Source organism: Ischnura elegans, chromosome 2, assembly GCF_921293095.1.
Source record: "Ischnura elegans chromosome 2, ioIscEleg1.1, whole genome shotgun sequence".
NCBI lineage: Eukaryota > Metazoa > Arthropoda > Insecta > Odonata > Coenagrionidae > Ischnura > Ischnura elegans.
The window spans coordinates 112,261,528-112,286,314 of NC_060247.1; the positions used below are offsets into that span (position 1 = coordinate 112,261,528).

The following is a 24,787-nucleotide window of genomic DNA, read 5'->3' on the forward strand; positions in this document are numbered from 1 at the left end:
TACAAAAATGGCGGGCGCAAATCCATTCCTGAGCGACTTCGCCAGTGACTACGGCAACGCCGCGGAAGCGGACGTTGCCGTCTCCCAAATGGGGGTCAACCCGTTCCTCAGCGACGGGGGCGACTTTGGCATGGGCGAAGGAGCCGGCGAGAACCCGTTTCTGAGCGGAGGAGGAGACGAGGACCCTGGAGCCTTTCTCGGCGGCGGGACAAACCCCTTCGCCAGTGACTTCGGTGGTGACGAAGGCGACCTCCTGGCGACGGGAGCGGAGCAGGAGGCGACAAACGCTGCCTACCAGGATATATTCGGGAGCGGCGCCCCGGAAGAGGAGGAGTTGCCCCCGCACCCTGTTGCTGCTCCCGAAAGGCCTCCGGCACCACCACATCCGGCGCCACCACATCCGGCTCCTCCACATCCGACACCTCCACATCCGGCGCCTCCGCACCAGGGGCCCCCGCACCCGCCCCCTCCGCGGCCTCCGCCCGCGCACCATCCACCTCCGGCAAGGCCTCCGGTACCCGAGCACCACGACCCCTTCCATCAGCAGCCCGAGGCGGACCTTCTCGGCGCTGACGATGATGACGAGGCAACCTCCGCGGAGACGTCGCAGATCATGTCGTCGGGCCCAGGTCGCCCGCCGCCGCCCCGCCCCGCGCCGCCCTCACGCGAGACGCAGGCGCTCATCCTGAGCGTGACGGGCGCCATGGAGGCCACATCCTCGCACCTCCTGGACCGTCTACGTGCCACCAAAACGCCCTCACCCACGCCCATTCGGGACCTGCACTCGCCTTCTCCAGATCCCTCGCCCTTCCTGCTGACCGACGACGAGCCACGGGAGGAGGACGGCGACCTGCTGGGCGAAGTCTGCGAGCCGGCGCAGGTTTCCATGCCACAGGCCGAGTCGGCGCAGGCTGAGTCGATGCAAGACTCGTCGGCGCAGGGTGACGCCGACTTTCTGGACATCTTCGGCGGAGGCGGCGAGGCTCCACCAAAGCCGGCGCCCGCCTCCAAGACCAACGCTGACTTGATGGCCCTATTCGAGGCTCCCCCTCCGCCTCCCCCGGTAGAAGTTTCTGCTCCCGAAGAAGAGCAGCCCCAACCCTCCCTGCTCCAAGAGACGGCGCCGCCTGTGGTCACTCATCAAGAAGTCTCCGCGGACTTCTTGATGGGAGACTTCGGCGAGGTCAGTGGAGGACAGCCTGGTCCACCGCCGCCCACGCCAGCAGCCGGGGTCACCGCCCCCGAAAACGTGGACTTCCTGTCGGAGAGCCCCAATGTGGAAGCACCAATTACAGCCGTGACAGCGGTACCCGTCGCTGCCGAGGTAGGCGGCGGCGAGAGCGACTTTGACGCCTTCGCAGCCAAGTTCGAAAGCGCGGCCAAAGAGGAGGAGGGGGAAGGCGGCGGAGGTGCCGGGGACCCTTTCGATCCATTCGCCGCGGGAGCAGGGGGCACCGCAGGAGGTGCGGCAGACGACGGTGAGTTCACTTCTGCTTGAAAATCTATAATCCTATAATTGAATGGTGAGGAAAAGTTGTCATTGACAAATCCATTCAAAATCCGGTTAAAAAGCTGAACAAAACGACCAATTCTGATATCTTCCTATAAAGTGCGATATATTTACACATCCAAAGTAATTCGGGGATATTTTGCCAAATGTTGAATAAATTATATGTGGACACTACTTTTTTAAGTGGCTGAAAAAATATAACCTTAAAAATACGAAAGCTCGGGTCGAATGCATGCTTAAGATGTTAAATATTACCCTTAGTCTGACTTTATAAGACCAACTCAGACAGAGGTCACCAGATTTACCTGCGCTGACCAAGAACGAAGCACCATCAATGACATTAACGCGTATTGAAGTTCCCGAAGTAATTCAGTGTAATATAAACTCTCGGAGTTTATCGGATCACATGTAAAACTTGCAACCGCAGTTATATCGGAAAAACGGGCAGAAAAAATGAAACCAGTATAGAAGAAAATAAACAGGCTATTAGATTGAGGTATGTTTATCTCTAAGCCATCGCTGAAAATGCTGCCAAAGGACATGTGTTTGACATGGAAAAAATATAAAATGTTAGCAAAAGAAAAAACTTGAAAAGCCATCTGATGAGGTAGCCCATTAAAATCTCAAAACACGCTACTTCGCTTCATTCCTAAAATTCCTTTCAAAATTCTTTTGCCTGAATTGATAAAACAATTCTGCCTTTTAAGAGAGGAAGTAAAATCTGAAATTTTCCCGGCTTATGATGTTGATGAATTGTTGTCGGTTCAGCCGGGTCATGGCCGAGTCGTTCATTGAAACGTCTGCAACAATGGAGAATGAGAAAAGTCTGCAAACTCACAAGCAATACATAACATTAGCCTCATCCACAGGTGTCAGTTTTTTCCAATAGTTCCCGAGTCGAACATTTCCAATACAATTCAATGGTATAAAAAAACAATTAATATTCTGATTTGCATGTTACTAATCCCTGTTTGAGAAAATATTCACAGAGATTGCATGATGTGCAAGAGCAAAATTAAATGTTTTTTCAATCGATATTGTAATCTTACTGATAATTTTTGAAAATATTTATTTGTAATTGTGATAAATTACAAATTTGAAAGCGTAATTTTAATTGAGGCCGGTTATATTTTTTCAAAACTTTTCCCATCACTGATAAGGACTATAAGGGACGACTAGCACTAATGTGCTCTCCGTTAGACATGAAGACGTGCATTTTGTGACCGTAGCATGCATTTTCGTGTATGAACCATACATGAAAATAAGATTTTGTTTCATCCATAAAGGTATATATCAAAATATTAAAATTCTTGTCACCAGCATGAAAAGAAGCTCACAGAAATAAATTTTTGTCGTTTACTCTACACAAAATATCATCATGTAAAAGAGGAAAATAAATGTTACGTAAAATTTAACAAAAATAGAAAACATTATGCTGCAAGCTCAAAAGAGCTGGTATAAAAAGAGTAAAATAATAATTCTATCTCGTTTGAATTCTTTGATGATATCATGTTCTCACGTGACGTAAATCATAGTACCTATTCAACTAATCGTAGATCTCATGAATGGCTTAAGTATCACTTTTTTGAATCACTTAAAAATCTATCACTTATGCTGTCACTCTTAGGGACGGCCAAAATCACGGGGCGATTCAGGATTTACAGTTTACAGTACAATTTAGACTCACAAAATAAAAGCATTGGTGTAAATAACCTTCACATGTCTTCGTAACAACATACCCTAATTGCTTGAGCGCAAAACTTTGGTCCATTCCGCAGGATACTAATTTATTTAACCTTTCTCCTCATTGGGAAGCAGCTTGGGGATCTTCAGGAGTGGGCGACGGTGGTGCCGCGACCGGTTTCGGCGGCGAAGAGGACCAGTTCGACGCATTCCTGTCCATGAAAGAGGCCCCTGCGCCAGCACCACCTCCGCCGATGCGGATGACCCGAGCGGAATCGGCGGACTCCGACGACGGTGGTCCCGACTTCTCAATATTTATCAGGTAACACGCCTCACTCAGGGACGCAGCAAGGAATTAAAGCTAGGGGGGGTTTAAGCGCAACTAGGCCTGGGGTGTGTGGTGTACCCGCCTTATATATAGCGCCTAGATATAGCGGGAGGTGCGGGGGCCTTCCCCCAGAATTTATTTCAAGATAAATGGTTCAAAATGGTGAGTTTTATGGCTTTCTGAGGGATATTTTATTAATTATTACACTCTCCTGTAAGCATATTAGGTAATCAAATGAGGTAAAATGGATTAAACTTAAAAGTTTCTCTGAGCTCTGGGGGGGGGGGGTTTATCCCCCAAACCCCCCCCCCCTCGCTGTGCTACTGGCCTCACTCACTCGTCTAATTGTGCTTGCTGCATATACGAAGGAGGTTATTTTTCAACCTTCGATAGCTCAGCATAACCACCATACAAGCGGCAGGTGGGTACTCCGCAGATAGGGCGATTGCGCGTCCTCTGCACTACACGCACAAGTCATTTCTGACCGTCTGTTAGTTATTTTAAGGTTAGTCGCAATCTCATTAACGACACTGCCTCATTTGATTCTCCCGCCAAGTGTGTACCACGGAGAGACACCCAGAAAATTCGCCGAATGGCTTCAGCATTGACATGACCCCTTCAGTGAAGTTTTCTCGGGTTTCGCTCCGGGTCAGGTCCTCCATTTCTCCTTCCAACGCTTCGACGGACAACTCGTCCATCATCTTCAGGGATTTAGGAATCCAATGAAGCATTGGATTCCTGAATGCCTGCTTCATCGCAATTGTTCGCCGGTAAAAAACCAAAAATTATACATGCCCTCTTCACCTTCATGCCAATAAAAGGAAAATTTTATTTAATGCTATGTGGCTAGACGATGAAACAGTGAGAATGATTACGTCCATTCCCATTCAAAACAAAAGAAGAGACATGCTGACTTCTGGAAGTGACCTGATCCATGACAACGACTGTCATCTCAGCGCTGATGCAGCCCAACTGCTCCTTGCGAAATTTCAATGCGACATTTTCGATCACCCGCCGTGCAATGCCGACCTAGTGCCGGGGTACTTCCATCTTTACGCTTTAATGTAAATCTGGATTTGAGGGAAGGGTTTTCAAACGGGCGATGAGCTTCAAGACGAAGGCATGATTCATTGGAAGTCATTTGCGGCAACATTCCATGAAGATAATATAGTAAAGCTCGTCCATAGGCACGACCAATTCCTCAATCGCCGAGGTGATTATGTCGAAAGGTCACCACAAGTGTGCTCAATATGTAGCTATGAAATAATTTTAATCTCTCCCTTCGTCTTCTTATCATGATCCATCATATGTTGAAAAAAAACGGTCGTCGTATTTTCACTTATGGTGGTTAACAGGCATCGTAAATACACGGTAATTATATAAGAATCCATGATGAAAACGTAAATAGTAATTTTCACGCTATTTGATTTAACACTCAATTACCGACCATGGTTACGACACTTCGTGTCATTTTCAAGGTGTCGAAACCATGGTCGGTCGTTGAGTGTTAAATTAAATAGTGTGGAAATTACCATTTGCGTTTTTATCATGGATATAATATTCCACAAAATCAAGCCTCAAACGATTTTATATATCATGTATGAATGATGCGATTTCAATAATTCATCGGAAGATTGTAGAGATTGGGTTGCTGAGATTTTTCAGAGGCTGACCGATCCCTACTTGAGTACCTTGATGAGGGCACTTGATGTGCGACACTCCGTCCGTCTGATGGGACGTTAAGCCGTGGTCCCCTTGGCGCCTTCCGTTAGGAATAGGCTAATTTGCACGCCGAGGTTTCTCTTTTGCCAAGCGACTGTGGGAGCAAAAATTGAAACTTAGTAATTATAAGACAAAGTAATTGAGAACACGAGTTTGAAATATTACAAAAATATGTATTGTAAGTAATTCTGCTTTTACCTCAACCATGTTCAAAACCTCACCATTCTATTACGATAACCCTGTATAGTAAAAGCGCTGACACTACACAAACACACGTCTTGCATACCAAAGTAATATGATATATTTTCCCCTCTGCGGCCCTTTTTAGTGACGGATTATTTGCGTATAACTTCATTCACTCACTCACAGTCAGTGATTAAACCTGAAGGATGTTTTCATAGGTGAGGGTAGAGTTCACCTTGAACTGAGCCACAGGCATATAAGACTCTCACATTCAGGGTCGGGGTGAGGCAGTTCCTTTCCTTGGGCCACCGCGGACTTCTAGGATTTTGTTTGGGGGTGTCTAAGGGCTTCGCGCGGAGTTTCAACCCGTGGCCCTTCAATCAGCTGCCAAGCGGCGTAAATCTTATGCTACTGATTCATAAAAAGTTACTGGAAATTTTACAAAATTGCTCACTAGTACTAATCTACGCTAATACACACTAATCACATAATTATCCGGTATTTGCGGAAAATTTTAATTTACTCATGCGTTAGAGTTCCACCAGTTCAAGCCTGAAACAACTATATGCCGTTGAAATTTCCTGAATGAGCAGAAAATTAAAAATTTTCAAAAATTTTCTATATCCCAAATATAAAAAAATTGGCTTGGCTTAAATAAGGATTATTATTAATTCCCTATCTAACGAAGGAGACTTTCCGAATTTAGGCATTTTAATGTGTGATTATTAAGAGATGTTTCCCTGAGCTCTGTGCCTTAAGCATGCATTGGTAACCTCAGACGATGTAAAACTCCTATCTACTCGTATAGAAACTAGGTCCATGTGACGTCACGTGGAGTGGAATCGTATGGGCGCCAATCTGGCCTTTTTCAAATGAGGTTAAAATTGACCATTATAAAATTCGTCTAAATTGGGATATATGCAACCAAATAATTTGTATATTGTGAATACACTAATGGTGGGTAACGAATCGCAATCCTCTCCTTGTTTTTTGATGAAGGAAACAACCCTAGTCAGATGATAGACCCGCAGCATATTTCTCGTTGATATGATATTTGCAAGAACACTAGGATTTCTTCTCAATTGCCTCCTCATCAATGCTTCCTCGGTAGGCCAAAAGCACAAGGAGAGGACGGCGCCGTGAGCACAGGGAACGAGTTCGAGCCGGCGCCAGTGCTGGCGCCTCCTCCGCGCAGCCCGGAAGTGCCCGCCTCCCGCTTCAACCCGTTCGACAAGAGCGGTGGCCTCCTCGCGGGCGTCCCGGCGCCGGACGCAGACGTTTCGCCCGCGATCGACGCCACAACCCCGCCCACAGGTATGCATCTGAAGATCTCCTCATTTACCTGTCTTTTTTGGTGACGGGTTAGGGCATACAATAGTAAAAAAATAAAATATGTGTTTACAAAAACAACGTTTTTATCGCGAGCTGTAAACAACACTGCAATTTTTCAGCGTGGAATTGTTCACATATACAACAACAATGAAGAATTTGACTTTTCAAAATTTACATTTTAAATATCCTACCTAATCTGTCTCCTCTTTTTGCTTCAGCTCTTTCTTCTTCATTTGCTAGTAAATTTTCGTTCAGTCAATGTAGCAATGAACTTAAGTGTAAACAAATTTGTTGCTATGACTCTCTATCATTGCCGTTACTTTAAATGATCGCAGCAAAGTCTGAATAGCAATCGAGATACAGTTAAAATATTAATGAAAATGTTAGGATATTGCATTATCATCTGGTTCCGAGTGATCCTGAAAATTTCAGCTTGATAGCTAATCGGAAAGTGGGTTAAAATTGAGTTGCAAGATTTTACCCGGACAAGCTGACAAACAACAAAGGGAGTTTATAAAAACATTATGAAATGAACCCTTATCAAAATTAGCTTGTGTCTCATATTCGATAATTTTACTCATTAAATTTTATTATTAAATAAAAAAAATTCAAATTGAAATTAAAATGAATCTCTTAGGAGAGAAATTATTTTCAAGCAATAGTACTTGCACATACGAGCACTATTAATGGAAATGAGTGGAATTAGGCTAAACAGCAATGCAGATGGGTTGATGGTCATTTTTAATGAATTGATCAAAACTTTCATCATAACTGTCATTCCAATTGGTTGTCTACTTCTGAATTCTGGAAAAGGTTGTTTTCTAGGAAGAGGGATTCTGGTATTTTAATCTCGACTCCGTAAAACATTCATTACTTTTTTAAATACGACATTTAAAAGTTCCTGATATGGCAATATTAAAAATACCAGAATACGTCTTCTTATAAAACAGCCTTTTCGAGAAAACAGGAGTCGAATCTTAATCGGAATAACAGATATGATCTCGTCATGAAGAGGATGCATATCTCCTCCCTGACGAGTCTTTTTTGGTAACGGATTACTTGCATCATACTGACTTAAAATATATGCTTTCATCTTTATTTTATAGGGACATGTCAAAGAGACCGTTCAAAATATGCCTGTGTCTCAAATTCGGTAATTTTACTCATTAACTCTACAATGTTTTCTCTTATACATATTTTTAGATTTGAGATACAGACAAATAATGATTAGTGTTTGCTCCACTTAATCCGAAATTTTAAAGATGATGACATAAAGATTACGCTGGTGATTCGACACCAAATAAAGACCGATCGATAGAATGGGGGAACATTCTCTGTTATAGAATGAAAGAAAAAGACAAACTGTTGGCCATTTAAATTTGTGTATTCCTGCATTTTGCGCTGGTGAGTACGAACGCGATGAAACTGGTCGCAGAAATTTATATATGCTATGACAGCATTGCTATTTTTCTTAAGGTATACATTTCAGCATTAAGTAAATGAACGAAGTCCCACAGCAAAACATTTATTTTACGATTTATCAAAATAAGAGGCGAAAATTCCAAATGCAATAGCAAACAAAAAGCTCTAAAATAACAAATAATGACGAAAACATATTTCCCTACGAAGGCTCCTCATTTTAGCTTACTTCTCCGAGAAATTCGGATTGTTCTGCTGTTATGGACGCGACTGCCGACTTCTGTAAACGTCTATTAAGTGCACGGAGGATGACCACACATCGGAAAATCCCCCATTGTTATATTCGTGTGTGTTAATCATTCCCTCTCTCCCATCGTGAAGGAACGCCGTGGGGCGAAGTCCTGCCGCCCGCGGGCGGAGAGCCGGGTCTGCAGCGCAGCGAGTCGCAGGAGACTCCGCCCACGCCGCTCTTCGACGAGGACGTGTCGCAGCCGCTAGAGGACTTCCCGCGGACGATCCACGACGAGACGACCGGATGGGAGATGCAGCTGCGGCAGCCCAACAAGAAGAAGATCACGGGGCAGAGGTGGGTTATATATATATATTCTTCGCGAATCCAATGGCTGATGTTGACAGCACAATTATCGATGCAAAGATGGTTTAATCGGCCATGCGTATCACGAATGAATGAATGCGAATTAAGGACTGGTTTAGGTATTACCATGAGAAAGTATTCCCCTGGATGGAGAATTGAACCACGGATCTTTGTAACATTTTGCACTTTCCCGGCTAACAATATGCATAAACTCTTCTCGGCATAACGCGCGGGTAAGATTTTGTAAGAGCGCCGACGTCTCGGATACCGACTCGTTGCCCATTCTCACGGCTACCCGAAACGTCGGCGCTCTTACAAAATCTTACCCTCGCGGTATCCCAAGAAGAGTTGATACTAGGGACGGACGGATCCAGGATTTTTCTCGGATCCGGATTCGGATCGGATCCTCGATTTTCGGAGCCGGATATTTCGGATCGGATATTTTCGGAACCAAATGCATTTTCAAATTCCTGACGCTGAGATTCCCCCGATGAATGTTCAATCTCTTGGAAAGAGTCACGCTATAAGCCAGTCGTATTTTGCCTTTTTTTATTTTCCACGACTGAAATTCTCCTACGTAACCTCTGCGAGAGCTTTCAAATAAAACTTCATGAGTGGGACAAGAATCGTATGCGACGGCGCTTCGAAGCTATTATTCAAATTTCGGATCCAGATCCGATGTCTTCCGCGACTTTGGATCCGATGTATCCAATGAAAGGCAATATCCGCGGGTATTTGGATCCGAGGTATCCGATCCGACCATCCCTAGTTGATACACGACGGATCTTTGGTTTTTCCGGATCATTGTACTATCCAGGTTCCTGAATGTCCATGGCAATTCTACCGAGGCTCATGTAGATGTTAGGTCCTCGCGGTCCATCAAGGATGACTACGCGAGAGAGAAAGGACTTCAAAGAAGCCACAACCGGTTCAGAGCCTCAAACCCGCGCTTAAGCCGCGCATAGGAGTATGTGTCATATTTCGAAGCCTGCCGCGTGAACGGCGGTGAAATATTCACGAATTGCGATGAGAAAAAACGACGACTGATGCTTAACAATTAAAACTTAAGGATGGCATTGATGATTCAAGTTTCCGAGCTCATAAAATTCATTAATTTTGGCCTACATCCTTTATCTGACGGCACGAAATCCTTAATTTCCGATCAAGTAATGAATCGCATGTGCTTTAAGTACTGGCTCGTCTGCAGGAATACCTTACGACGGGTACGTGCGTCAGAAGTTGCGTGAAGTTAAAATTGAAAAAATTAAGATTTTAGTTGAGCGTTAAAATTCAGATTATCTCAGAGAAGCATGCTATTTATAATGCAACGTATGGCGAAATTTCTGATTCGGGAAGATGTAAACATGTTTTTGGTGACCCCGGACGATCCTTCAGAAAGCACAAGTACCGAATGCTATTTCGCCATAACGTCATCGATTAAGTCAGCTGTAGTATCTTCTGAACATTGATAATATTACACACACATATAAAAGTGATGATCGAGAAAACTCCAGCCCATAGTCCTATAAGTTTATGTCTATTCCGAGAAAAATTCCATGAAGCATAGCTGCATCTGCGGATTTAGGGGAGGAGGGACGTGGGAACATGTCCCCCACAGACGCTTAAAATAAATAGACAACATTTTTATACGGTTATCATTACGTTCAATTTGTTTTGTGCATTACGGAGCCTCAATCATTTAATACCATATTTATAACTTTTATATTATAATAAACAGAATATTTCGTACAGTAATTGCTGTACGTTGTTTTTTATCTCAAATGTAAGAAGACGGTTTGACTGTCAGACCCTTGTGCCCCCCCTAGAAAAAATTCTGAATCCGCCCTTGCAAAGCTACAAGATCGGTCATATATCTCGATATTCTGAATGCTTAACAATTATTTAAGTTCTAGGATATAATACCATTTCACTCACACAATAACACTTCATTACACTCCAGCAAGATTTCAGATTTCATACCACGGGACGCGATTAGCAGTCTTCTCTCACGATATATCCAAGTTCGATGAAGAAATTGCCTAAATTGAGGGCATTTTTATTCCTATAGAGAACCTTTTCTTCACTTCTTATAAAAATCAAGTATTCTTCAATGTTAAAAATTCTTACTAAGAGCAGGTGCGGGAAGGATTATGGAGTCGCGTTTAATTCCGATATGAGTCAATTTCAACAGAGCTACGAATCGACTGCTAACCGTTCAATTTTGTGTAAGTTAGGTAGAAATACTCCTTGCCAGACACCTGGAGGTGATTCACTCTAGGATATTATGAAGGTGTTGTTGCAAATTTAGTAGGAGAATGTCCTCACCATTTTTTTTCTGCGGTGCCTTTTTTCATTTTAATCTTAAAATTTTTAAAAGTTAAATCCCTCTGAAAAGTCCAGCACCCAGTTTTCTTTCCAATGTTAATCTCCTATGATAGCAATCAGAAAATTCCAATTACCACCGTCAGTTATTTTACAGGTGTAAGCCACAGCAGTTCTTGAAGTATGTGTAGATTATATTTTCATATATGCTAGTGCCAACAGCCTTTGCACGCTAAGTATGCGATCAAATTCAATAAGTAACTGGATAAACAAAATCGCATTACAATTTATTTCAAAATATCAAGAATATCAGGCAATTGCAAATCTTACAAATGCGAGCAAATTATTTAAATAGTCACCTTTATAAAACTGCAAATATTTTTTAACTAACAGTTTGTAAGCAGTATTTTACCAAACTATTTTGTGTATCCATTTATTTAAAATGAGACTTTTGATATCGATGTTGATCTTTTTCTTTTTTGTGACTGTGCAAACAAAGGATATCATGTCCTGGAACTCATATACCTTAATGAAGTCTTGCGCCTCTGTAAGCATGAACTTGGTGAACGCTTTGATCTTACAATTAGTGCAACGGGAAATTCACTACAGCATGACATCGAATCTCTTAATCGCTCCGCAGGTTCTGGAAGAAGGTGTTTGTGAAGCTGGTAACCCAGGGAGACAACCCCGTGCTTCAGCTGTACAACACAAAGGACGACAAGGACCCGTTTCAGGAGCTTCCACTGCAACCGTGCTACTCTGTGTCCGACATAAGTGAGTGCATCAAACGCCTCAAACTCATTTAAACGCGGCAATACGATTTCTTGTTCACTACAGAGATTTTTACAGGTATTGTCTGGTGGAATTATGGCATATTATTAAATTTAAAGCTACTGTCAATTTTCCACAAAAACAAACTTTTTCACTTCACTACCTGTTTCAATACAATTTTTGTCGTATTTAAATAAATAAAATATTGTAGCACTTTTCCACAAAATCTTTTACTGCGTACAACGCATTTCGGCCCACATATCCATCATCTGGTACTAGACGCAGCAAAAAATTTGAAAATCACCTTTATACCTTTGAGAGGAGGAGGGGGGATTGGGGAGGATTTGACATGTTTGAAGAAGGGGGTGGGAACAGGCATACAGAGTGGAGACAGTGGGAAAAGATCTCTCCACTCTATACGCCTGTTCCCACCCCCTTCTTCAAACATGCCTTCCCCAACCCCTTTCCTCAAAGGCATAAAGGTGATTTTCAAATTTTTTGCAGTGCCTTTTACCAGATGATGGCTCTGTGAGTCGAAACGAAATTTTGTGGAAAAAGGCTACAATATTTTATTTATTTAAATATGTCTTACTTCCAATTGAAGCCTGAATCTGTTGAACGTATTTTGTGTCGTCTTCAGGAGAAGTCTTCCAAAAGCATTTCGTATAAGTATTTTGGAGGAGAGACATACATGGGAGAGGTTGAGGAGATAGAGATGGGTTGAATGATGGGTAATTGTTTGCGGGATGGAAATAGAGGACCAATATGTCGGGGAAGATGGAGAAAGCGTAAATATAGCGACAGTGTCCATCATCATCATCATCATTATCATTAGTCAAAAATCCTAAGGTTGGTCTGACGCAGCTCTCCACTTCTCTCTCCTATCCGCTAACCTTTTTATGGCGACTTACTTGTTCTCTTTTACATCTTTTGTAACCTGTCGTACGTAACTCATTCGGGGCCGTCCCTTGCCCTTCTTCCCTTCCACCTGTCCTTCTACGATTATCTACCGATTTGATCGATATATTTTTCTTCCTCATAGGAAAATCTACTAAAATTGGTAGCATATTAATTGCGTAAGCTTGGTTTCGTTAGTAGTAGGACCTGCCCGCCTTTGTGACGGTGCAGGATTCCTCGTCCCCTCCCCTTCTTCCCCGTCCTACCCCTGGAGGCGTCGTCGGGCTCCCATCGCGGCGGCGCCTCCTTTCCTTGTTCCTTCCCGTCCTTCCCCTTCTGGTGGCAGAGGAAAAAAGCTAATCGCTTATAGTCCCTGCCCCAGGAGTGTATCCCGCGAACCCGACCCAAGGGTTTCGTTCCTATTGTCCTTCTACGATTGTCTTCATCAGGCCGTCGTGCCTCAAAAAAGGCCAACTAAGTTGTCCCGTCTTCAGCTTAGGTTTTTAGGTATATAATAATATAAAATATTGGTTTAATGCAGATTCATCTCTCCTATCCGCCATACACTTCATACCTATTGCAACATATTTCTTCTCTTTCACATCCTCTATAATTCATTCCATGCCATCCCTTGCCCTTCTTCCCTTCCACCTGTCCTTCTATGATTGTTTTCGTGAGACCATCATGCCTCATATTGCGGGCGACTGTTGTCCCATCTTCTCCTCAAAATTTTTAGATTTCTCTTTTCACCCACTCTTCTTAGCACTTCCTCGTTACTTACACGGTCAATCAATTTCATCTTCATCATTCTTCGGAAGCACCAGATTTCGAATGCTTCCACTCTTGACTTCTCTGCTGCTGTCAACGTCTAAGCCCCGCTTCCATAGAGAAACATACTCCAAAAGGGTTTAAAATAAACACAACGTTAAAAAAAACTCATGACATTCCGGCCATCGGACCAAGGTGTTATTGAGCTGGCATGGAAAGTCAGTTAACCCATTATAACCCAATGTTTTCTCTAAGTAATTTCAAAAAAAGTATACATTTTCAGCACTACTCAGGAAAAATTAAAATTGCGTGTTCTTTTGTGCTGTAGAGTTTAATGGCGAAATATGCAGCTGCCACAATAATTATGATTGAGTAGATAATTTTCACAATTTAAAATGAGAAGTCTTGGAGTTAAATTTCTCCCATAAGTAGCTCGGGGTTAGAAAGGTTGTATCCCCATGATTAGCCATGCGTTTTGAGTATATAAGTAACTCAGGGTATTTATAAGAAATGTTTTGAGAAGTAGACAGCTGAAGATAATATAAAATACATTTAGGCCGGTCGTGAAGTTAAATTACAGAATATGTGGACATTTAGTGGTAACATGTAATTTTCTAATTTCTTATTCACATGGAATTGACGGACACTTGGATCCTATACCACATCTGCTCATATCAAAATTTCCGAATTGCAGAGATTTGAGCGTTTATTCTATCCTGGCATGGATTTGAGCCTGTTTTGCTCAAAGCTTTTTGCGCAAGGCATGCGCTGAAATTTTCATTTATATTTTTATGTATTAAACACTGCATGGAAGTTGCATCGATAGTATAGCAAAATTCATATAAAACTTGCCTTGGAAATAAATTTTTGAGAGAAATATCTAGTTTAAAGTTACTATGTAAGATGTTTCTATATACTGGTGGATAAATAATACCTATATTTTGTACACTTATTTTTAACTCATCTTATTTTATAGAAAAATGTGTGTCAATTGCAATATGAAGATATAGGTTATTGCCCTAAGGAAATTGCGAATTGCTGAAGTCACGTTTAGAATACTTTAGCTAAGAATAATGAGCCTAACGCCAGAAAAATTATCTATAACAATTTATCTTCTGATGGTAAAAAATAAAAGATAGTTGGCAAACAACAGAAAGAGTATCTCGCTAAATATACTCACCAAACAATTGAGAGCTTCACCTGCTTTGGGAAAGTTTTTATGTTTGTGTTCGCTCGAATTTCATCAAGGCAAGGAATTGAAAACTTTTGGTTCTATGCGAAGAAAGAATCTTTTGGAAAGATTTCGCTTTGCAAAGAACGGTTTGGTCATTTTGAAGGTGGCGAGCTCATATGGAGTCAATTTTCCATAAAATGCAGCCAAACTGAAGGCGATTGATCATTTCAGGTGCCCAGCAATACGATGCTTACGGGAAGATCTTCACGGTGAAACTGCAGTATGTGTTCTACAAGGAGCGGCCGGGCGTGAGGCCGGGACAAGTGACGAAAGCGGAGCGCATAACGAACAAGCTGAGTCAGTTCGCGGCCTACGCCATCCAGGGCGACTACCAGGGGGTCAAAGAGTTTGGAAGCGACCTCAAGAAACTCGGCCTGCCCGTGGAACACGCGCCACAAGTACGTAAACAACCCCCACCCCCTCAATACCCTTCGCATGACTGTTAAGGTCGTTTTTACGCGGGGCCAGTGGCGTAGCGAGGGTTAGGGTTAGGGTCCGGGGGGTCCGGACCTCCCCCCCTCGAAATATAAAAACACAATTACTTCGCTTCATAATTGAAAAAAAAGATTGAAAAATTATAAATTTACAAGATAATTCTTTGGAAAATAGAGTTTTTTTCGATTATGGAAAGTGTTATAACCCTCAAATTGGTACCCTTTTTTAGCAAGGGGGAGGGTCCGGGGGTCCGGAAAACCCCCCTCGAAACATAAAAACACAATTACTTTGATTCATAATTGAAAACAAAATATTGAAAAATTATGAATTTACAAGATAATTCTTTGGAAAATGGAGTTTTTTCGATTATGAAAAGTGTTAAAACCTTCAAATTGGTACCCGTTTTAGCAAGGGAAAGATCCGGGGGGTCCCACTCCTCACGCCCCACACCCGAAACATAAAAACACAATTTCTATGCTTCATAAAAAAAAACAAAATATTGAAAAATCATGAATTTAGAATAACATTCTTTAAGAAATTAAGTTTTTTCCATTATGACAAGTCTTAAAATTAGTTTAAAACTCTCTTATTATTACTCTGATTTTTTTATTCCCCCCCCCCCCCCCCCCCTAGTTTTGGACTCCCCCGAACGAAATTCCTGGCTACCCCACAGCCGTCAGTCACACTAGCATCAATAACACTATGAAACTAATTGCAGGTTCACAAAAGATTTTTTCGAAAATGTTGTTTTTTTATTGGGTTATTTCACTTCCTAGCAGCTTCAGCCAAAAAACATATCTATTTTCCAAAATAAAAGGACCCTCATATTACCCAAAGGTTCGCCACCACAATAACCATTCTCCAACATCGCAATAAAATATCTAAAAGTGCTACTTTCACTTGGTTTGTTACACCCTACCCACCGCCTATTGGCATCCGACATCAAATTTCTTCACTGCATAATGAATTGGTCCTTCAGATGCATTAATATCCTCCCATTCTTTTCACTCCACATTCCAGCCCGCATGACCCCGCAGTATAGAAACTTTACATCAGTCCAAATTCTTGCTATCAATTTCGAAGGGCCTTAGCGCTGTTTTTAGTGTTAGATGAATAAATAAATCTCTTCCTCATCTAACCCTCTCCGATCCTTTTCCTTCCTCATCCACTCCCTCCGTGACTTCTTGGGTATTCCTCCTTGGAGGGGGCAGCTGCCCCCCCCTCGAAGCGAATAAAGTTTAGTTAAAAACGAAAGTTTTGAACAAAATTTCTTTCAAAGAAAAATGATATTATTATAATACGGGGAACTAAAATAATACCATCATTTTTCAAGCAAATAATTATGTAAACTAATGAAATGTTGTCATAATTTTCTTAAAATTAAATAATTTATAAATATATTAATTAATAAAATAAATTAATTAATTTTCTTAAAAAATGTGTGGAGAAAGATATTGTGAGCTATATTGGGTTGTTTGAGTGTATACTTGCTTTAGAGAATGTTTTAACGCTGGAAGAAAATTTTGGTTCAGTTTTTTGAAAGAGTCAAGATCATACGTCATGTCCGTGGACAGGTAAAAATTATTCAGAGTAAAATCTTTCATTAATTACAATTAAGATATCTTTTGCAGCTATAAATTGCAAGTTCAGTGTGCTAAGGATAGTGTCCTAACTTATTGTAAGTCCCAACTATAACTTAATTTAGAGAATATCATCATGTCTGTGGACATTATTTCCGTGGAAGTCATGTCCGTGGACATTATGTTCGTGAAAACTTCAGTTCATGGTTATGACAGATAGTAAAGGACATGAAGATACCTACACTATGACTAGTCACAGAATTTCCAATGACAAATTTAAAAACATTTTCTCGTGAGTAATCCCAATATTCCTCTTCTGCTACGACCATGGACATATACATCATATCCGTAGACAGAAAAAAAGTAAAAATAAAAAAGTATACATTACTAACGATCTCTAACACTTTCGTCATTAGATAGTATGATTTACAAACTGTAATTACACAATTTTGGTTCTCACTGAACAAAAATTAATTTTTTAAATTTGCATTCAGAAAATGTACGTATTTTTAGAGATTGACCCTTTAGCGCGATGATCTTGACGAAGTACTCCTCACACAGATTTCTCAGCTGCTGAAACTGGGCTCGATGTGCTACGAGGACCTCAAAGTGTTCAGCATGGTGGTGGAGGAGGCTCTGTTCAAGCTGTCGGCACACAGGGACCGGGCGCTCAACTACAAGACGGACGAGGTGCAGATCACGGCCGTGGACGAACTCTACGTGGAGCAGAACAACGAGAGTCACGTCACGCGACAGATAGCACGCGTGCGCGTCTTCTTCCTCGGATTCCTTGCAGGTAACGCTCACTTCCCCCTGCAAGCCGCCTCGTTTACTCTCAGGTCCGGTTTTATAACGTCTCTTTAGAGTTAAACGGAACGTGACTGACCTATATAGTCTATGTCGTCTTAAGCTCAACTTTGTGGAAGTTCTTTTTGAGCAAACGAAAAGAAAAAAAATTGGTACTTTTCCATCAATTTATTTTCACGGTACTACTAGTTACGACGCAATGGCGCCATCTCCAGGTACAAGTCAGAAAACATAATATTAGAGCCACACTATATTTCCCGGTCCGATCGAAGCGACAAATTAAGAGAGATGTTTTGCCGAACGGATAGAAATGGGAATTCATTATTCCCCGAACCATAAAGGACTTTAATAAACGCTAATCCCAACTTCTTTAGAGCACTTCATTTTTTATGAGTAAACGGCTGGTGTCCTAACATCCCCTGACACACGCCTTTTAGGCGGCTTGCGGGGTATAATGAAGATGTAGATGTAGAAGTCAGGTTGTACCTAAAGATGACGCCGCTGCGTCCTAGTAGTAGTAGTAGTACCGTGAAAGTAAATTGGTGGAAAAGTACAACATTTTTCTTTTCGTTTACTCATGACTAACCTCTTCAAGCCCTATGTCCCCTATTGTGTGCATAAAACAGCCATTTTTCTTTGTCTTCTATCAGCATGTTTGGTAGGCAATTTGTAGTAAAATACAGAACAAATTAAATTGATGGCGATTCAACTTCGTGAAAGTACATTTCAACCGAATTTAAGCCTTAGACTCTCAAGGTGCCGATATCTTAACCTAGTGTTTAATCCCATGTGAAAAATTTTGTTTATAATATGTTGAGTTAGTTTCACTTTTATTCTGGAGATCATAAAAATTATTATCACCCCTGATGAAATGGTATTTCTTCTACAGTACTTAGTGTTTTATAATAAAAAAGAATATGTTTATGTAACGCTTGACGCGTTCTTGAATTGCGTTTCAGCTTTCTGTGAGATCGAAAGGGTTAAACACAAAATTTGCACTTTTCTAAGCATTTTTATTAACCTCGGTTGGTTGCATTGCCTTACCCGAGAGGCATTGTGGTGGAAGACTCCTGAGTTTGAGGAGGTGTATCATCCAAACGAAGCAATCACTTTCAATGCAACAAAAATCTTACAAAATAAAATTTATTTTACGTTTGATCATTTACTTTAAAAATCTTCGGCTTCATATTACTTCCTATACTAATTTTTTTCACAAAATTGCACCCGTTTCTTACGTAAATCAAGTTTCCCAAATTTGAGCCCCTGGAATTCCTGTAGTTTTCGTTCCAATAACTTGCAATTTCGATATAAGAAAACCAGATATAACAGTTTCAGGGACAACATTTTTTATACCACTAAAATTGATGTATTGGTTGTGAACAACGCAAATCTCTGCTAAATTTGAAACTAATTGGTCAATTGAAAATTGCTTGTAGATGTAAATGGTTACTTACCGATTGAAAAGTACCGTACGTGGTTCAATTTCTATATTGCTACCATCAAAAATAGCTCAACAACCACTCATCTGCAAGAAAAATGAATTAGGCCTTCTCGTAACCCCCACTTGAGTCTTTTCACTCACCAAATTTTAGCAACAGTGCTAACTTTGATAGTCTGTAGGGTAGAGTGCCTGAAAGGATTCTAAGAATCGCCGGTATTCGAAAATTTCTTCACTATGACAACCACGGGTGTAAGCTTTTTAAGTAAGTTTTGCAATATATACCGGCGTTTAAGTACTTTAACGACATTTCCAGAGCTAGATAGTAAAAAAAATTGCCTGCAGTCTGACGTAGAATCCTTAGACGTGCTGAAATGGCCCCTCAGAGCTATAATTTCCTTTAATATTAATAGGGGTAGCACGGTGATCGGGAGCAGTGTCCTGCACTAGTCAGAAAAATAAATATTAAATATTTTCATTTGATGGACGTGTCGAAATTATTTATTTTTCTTTGAATTACAGGGTGCCACTATTTTTGTTAGAAAAGTAAGATTTTGTGCTTTACAAATGTCACGTTTACGTATCATGGGAGCAAAGGGCAAAATTTTGGATGACAAGTTTGTTAAGGCTTGACCAAAACCTCAAAAGCTAAAAAGAAAGATGAATATAAGAGAATAAAAAAATTAAATATATCTTTTTTTATCTGCCTCCTCCTCAGTGGCTGATAGGTTGTTTTCTAAACAAAAAGGAGTAATAAATAAAATTTTACTGCAGAATTGCTGAAAGCAATGTGAAATTTGATGCATTTTCGCGCATTGTGATCAATAAACATGACCCAAAGTTAAAGGGTTTAGCGATCCTAGCAATAAAGCTAGCCATACTTTTATGGAAGAGGAGGTGTAATTGGATGATACATCTGCCCTTGAGGGTACGAGTGTCTTTTACGTATAATCATAGTATAGAACATAAATATACAAGTTGTGCCTGTGAAATAACTCCCGAACTTCAGTTCACAACTCTTTAAATTTAGAGTTCATTTTTAATAAATCCACTGATTTAACACCTTTTGCCATTTATATATATTTAATGCTAAACAGATATATTTAGGATGTGACGATATGATACGTTGCACTTTTCCATATAACTCTTTATTTCAAAGGAGTCAACACGTTTCACTACCCTGCAGTATCATCAGTACTTCTGTGTCCTCCTTTGTCTTCAAGAGTCCTGTTGATGATGAATGAAACATGTTTACTCCTTTGCAATTGTGTAGAAGTATTTGTGTAGAAAAGTGCAAAGTATCATTACTTCTTATCCTAGAATGGATTTCCACATTGTATCAACCTCTCCCATTCATTTCGTTATATACTTATAGAATGTGGTGTATTTTAAACCTGCCGCGTGAACAACGGTGGAATTCACACTAATTGCCACGGGAGAGAGGAACTTGGATAGCGTAGTGACTCAGAAAGCTTAAGGTTCTTGGTGCCAGTCTTGGTTCAGTCCCAGATTTTTTCCCATAGCCAATTATTGTGTATTTTTCCAATGATGTCGCTATTCTAATGTGATAATTATTTTATACCCTATAGGCATGCCAGATATCGAGCTAGGAGTCAACGATATGGTCAGACAGGGTAAAGAAGTTGTGGGACGCCATGATATTATCCCCGTTGTCACGGAAGAGTGGATTCGGTTGGAGAATGTGGAGTTTCACAGCTGCGTGGAAACCACGGAATACGAAACGACGAGAAGTATCAAGTAAGTGAAAACGCCAAACCAAGACTTAGAACAAAAGGGGTTATTTCACTTCAAATGGACAGGATATTTCATCAGCGGCCACTTTATGACATGTCTAAGAGGTTCATTTCCAATATCTTTGCGAATGAGAGGCTAGCCCAAGCTTTTTTTGAGGGGGGGGGGTGAGGGCGGATGGCACGTGACTTCCTGAAAACCAATCAAATCGCGATAGGCGGAGCCTTGCCTCTGGGAAATTCAGTCGCTTTCAGACCTCCGTGGTGTACGTTTCACATGGAAGCTAGCTGTGTTGCCAAGTGGGGAGGCGGTTTTTAACACAGTTTTTTGTTTCCATTCTCTGATAAAGTCTTTTTAAGAAACGTGGCAACGCCCGCCTCTCTTTCTCCTAATCCTTAGTGTCGGAGGTCCCACCTCCTGCCGCGACGACGCTCGAAATATTCCGAGCGTGCACGACTGGGTCAGTCGCAACGATATTTGAAAAGGATCATAGCAACCAAGGAGACAACATGGAGGAGATCCCAGAATGTCTTGAAGCTTGATTTATGTTGTCACTTTGGTCGCATTTAAGCCGTTTTTCAGGGATGTTCGCAGTGCGGCGCTGAGTGCAGAACGATCCATTTATTCTCACAGTTTGCAATAGAGTATTTGTATTAGAATGGAATTGAAAAGTTATGAGTTTGATGGATCACACCATCAATAATGCATAAATTTCGGTCAACAGCCCTAATAGGGTAGTTTCCTTCATCAAAGAAAACAAAAGGCATTGATTGCGATTCGTTACCCACCATTAGTGTATTCATAATACACAAATTATTTGGTTTTTGAAATACCGGTTTAGACGAATGGCAAGGGTCAAATTTTATCCTCATTTGAAAAAGGCCAGATTGGCGCCCATGCGATTCCACTCCACGTGACGTCACAGGGACCTAGTTTCTACACGAGAGGATAGGAGTTATGCATTGTCAGAGGCTACCAATGCATGCATGAGTCACAGAGCTCAGGGAAACATGTCTTAATAATCACCTATTAAAACTGGCTAAGGTCGGAAAGTTTTCTTCGTTTGATAAGGTATTAATAAACCTTTTTTAAGCCATGCGCTACCAGACAGGAAGGTACTCAGCTACCCGTTAGCATCCTGCGTCCTATCAGCGCTCAGAGCCTCGATCAAGGTCACCTACCAGGCGGGAGGGGAAACCAGAAATGCGTCGCACGGACTTTTTTCCTTCATTCCCACTTACGCGTCGCGTTTTCGCGCGCTTGAAATTTTTCACTTTTCATTTGATCGCGAAAAATAGATATCGTCATTTAAAAATCTAAAAGCGTGAAATACGTACTCCAGGAGTAATAATCTTTCGATTTAGGCAATAAAAAAATAATAGGAAACCACCCTATTGTTGCCTATTCATCCGTGAAATTCGGATCGCTCTGCCCGTCAGTGACGCTAGTACCGAATTTTGTTAACCCATTTCTATGCACGGTGAGTAACAATACATCTAAAGTCCTACTGGAGAATCTTCTATTGGAATATTCGTGCAAAATACCTTTTACTCCTGCCAAACCCTAGTTAGATACTGATAAAAATATCTGTGATTGTGCTGATAAAAATATCTGTGATAAAAATAATTGAGCTGATGGAATAGCTTCTAAGTAAAATTAAGATCTGGTTGGGCATGCGCCTAACCACAGAAAAACATTATCCCTTGATTGGCGATAATATTCGTATTGATGATTGAAAGTGCTCGTTTCTATGTGTTGCATAAACCGAATGTAAAATGTGCTACTCAAAACATTCTTGTGCATGATCTAACAGAACTAATATCAATTCACTGATAATAAGAGTTTGAATCTGCCTTACACAAATAACAAGGGCGTGATATTTAACTGAATTGTTGTTTCTAATGCATCCTGCTTTCTGCTTTACTAATTACACCTCGTTGTTTACCTAACCTGTGAAGATTCAAGCCACCAGATGCATGCTATATTGAGCTGATGCGCTTCAGGGTGCGTCCGCCAAAGAACAGAGAGTTGCCGCTTCAACTTAAAGTGACAACATGCACGACCGGCAACAAGGTAATCGAACTTATTCATCGAATCTTCCTACCAGACACTGAACTCAAAACAATCAGTTGGGGGATCAGATCTCTGTGGGGGCCCGGGGGGGGGGGGCGGGTAAAGGGGCTATAGCCCCTCCCCATTGGGTCAAAACAAGCACTAGATAAAATAGAACTGAACTCAAAACAATAAGTGATGGATTTATGGGGGGGCTAAGAGGGCTATAGCTCCCACCAACATACACTAGATAAAATCGAAATGTGTGTAGTTTGCCTATTTGCTCAAGAAGTATTAAGATTTCACGGTAAATTTACCTGCGAATTAAAATACGAATTAGTTTTAAAGTTAGGGCTTATTTTGAAGGATCTGCAACTAACAAAACGACCTACTACAAGTGCTTGGTTATGTCTTTTTTATCATAGCATAAGCCTAAAACCATCGTTTTTAAGTCTTGAAAATCCCAAATTTCCAAAATCACCAAAACAACCTTTTGACTTGGGAGGACTTCCCCAGACCTCCAATTTGCCCACGCCCCTTGGTCCAAGCCTAGATCCGCCACTGAAAACAATGGAATTGGAAAGAAACAATTTTGTATCAACTAAATGTGAAATATGTTACTTACAACATGTTTGTGCATGATTTTACGGAACTGATGTCTATTAGCTGTTACCATGGATTTAAATTTGAATGCAAGAGCATTGGAAAGAAAGATTTGATGTTTTCCTGCCGAACAGACTGAATGAGTATTTCTCAGGTTTTCAGTCAGGTTAGAGCGCACATTTTCTCTCATGTTTCGGGGTCCGATACATTCCTCGACACCAGGAAATGATGCAGGTGCTTGACCGTGACCGGAATACAAGTTTAAATAAACGGTCGTGGAACCAGCATCGTTCCCTGATGACTAAGAACGCGTCGGACCTCGAAACGTAGGGGAAAATGGACTCTCTCACTCGGCTGGAAACCCAAGAAAATCTTATTCAATTTAATGCCATGCACCGCGGACGGGAGCGGTCGAACCCAGGATGAAGGTCGTTCGGGCTCTCCAAACTTGGCCGACTCCCATGTGTTCTACATGTGGGTAAATGCAGAAGATACGATAGAAAGAATTCTGCATTACGAGGTAAAAAAAACAGTCACAAGGGATCCAAGTAATGTATATTCTAAGTCATAATCTCATCTTAATTATACGATTTGAGAAAAAATCAAAGTTGCACGATTTCCAATGTATTCAATTGGAGCTCAGTGCTAGAGGTCCCTCTCAAGATGGCCGGATGCGCAATTTCCTGGCTCCACTTTGGGAGGTTGTATCAGCGTTCTATTGTTTGGAGTTCAGTGTTGTCAGCACACGCTTCTCGAGTTTAGTTTCGCTTTGGTAGCCTCATTCATCACCTTATTTCATGCAAACCAGGAAATGGCAGCGGATTAAGGTCTGTCAAAACATACCGCTGATGATTCTACCAACTCAAAGCTAAACTCGGGATGTAGATCCACCAAATCCCTATCGGGAATGCCATAAATAATTATTATCAAATTTGATACATACCAAATAATATAAATCAATTAACACTCTAAATTAAAGATTTCTTTAGCCGCATGATGTCCTTCTCCTCCCAAAAATGAATATTCTTACTACTAATGAATGAGGCTGTTCCCCATCATTTGTATCCACAATCAAGGAGATACATGAGATCTAACTAGATTCAATGGTCACTAGCTTAGCTGCTTGCCAGTAACTCTCCGGCTAACAGCATGAAATATCGTCAAAATAACAAAACTAATTAACTCACATGTCTATGCTCCTTTGTAGCAGTAATATTTACCAGTGTTTTTCTGTGTGGACAATTATGTGTAAGAAGACCTCATTTGGCCTCTTGGGAAAACAATGTCGAAGATATAACATTTTCCTGTCGAAAATAGTAACGTCCACGTAACGTACACGTTTTCTTTTCCTAATAA

General features: G+C 41.2%; 1 protein-coding gene across 1 annotated transcript in view; it reads left to right on the forward strand.

The window, feature by feature from the left end:
- Position 1: 1 nt before the first annotated feature.
- Positions 2-24,787, forward strand: part of LOC124154418 (protein stoned-B) — a 37,649-nt gene continuing 12,863 nt past the window's right edge. Inside the window, exons 1-9 of the mRNA XM_046528123.1 lie at positions 2-1,478; positions 3,329-3,515; positions 6,538-6,740; positions 8,559-8,763; positions 11,735-11,868; positions 14,936-15,162; positions 17,341-17,575; positions 20,614-20,782; positions 22,735-22,849. Coding sequence (XP_046384079.1) covers positions 8-1,478; positions 3,329-3,515; positions 6,538-6,740; positions 8,559-8,763; positions 11,735-11,868; positions 14,936-15,162; positions 17,341-17,575; positions 20,614-20,782; positions 22,735-22,849 — 2,946 coding nt within the window. The 5' untranslated portion in view covers positions 2-7. The remainder of the gene's footprint in view (positions 1,479-3,328; positions 3,516-6,537; positions 6,741-8,558; positions 8,764-11,734; positions 11,869-14,935; positions 15,163-17,340; positions 17,576-20,613; positions 20,783-22,734; positions 22,850-24,787) is intronic.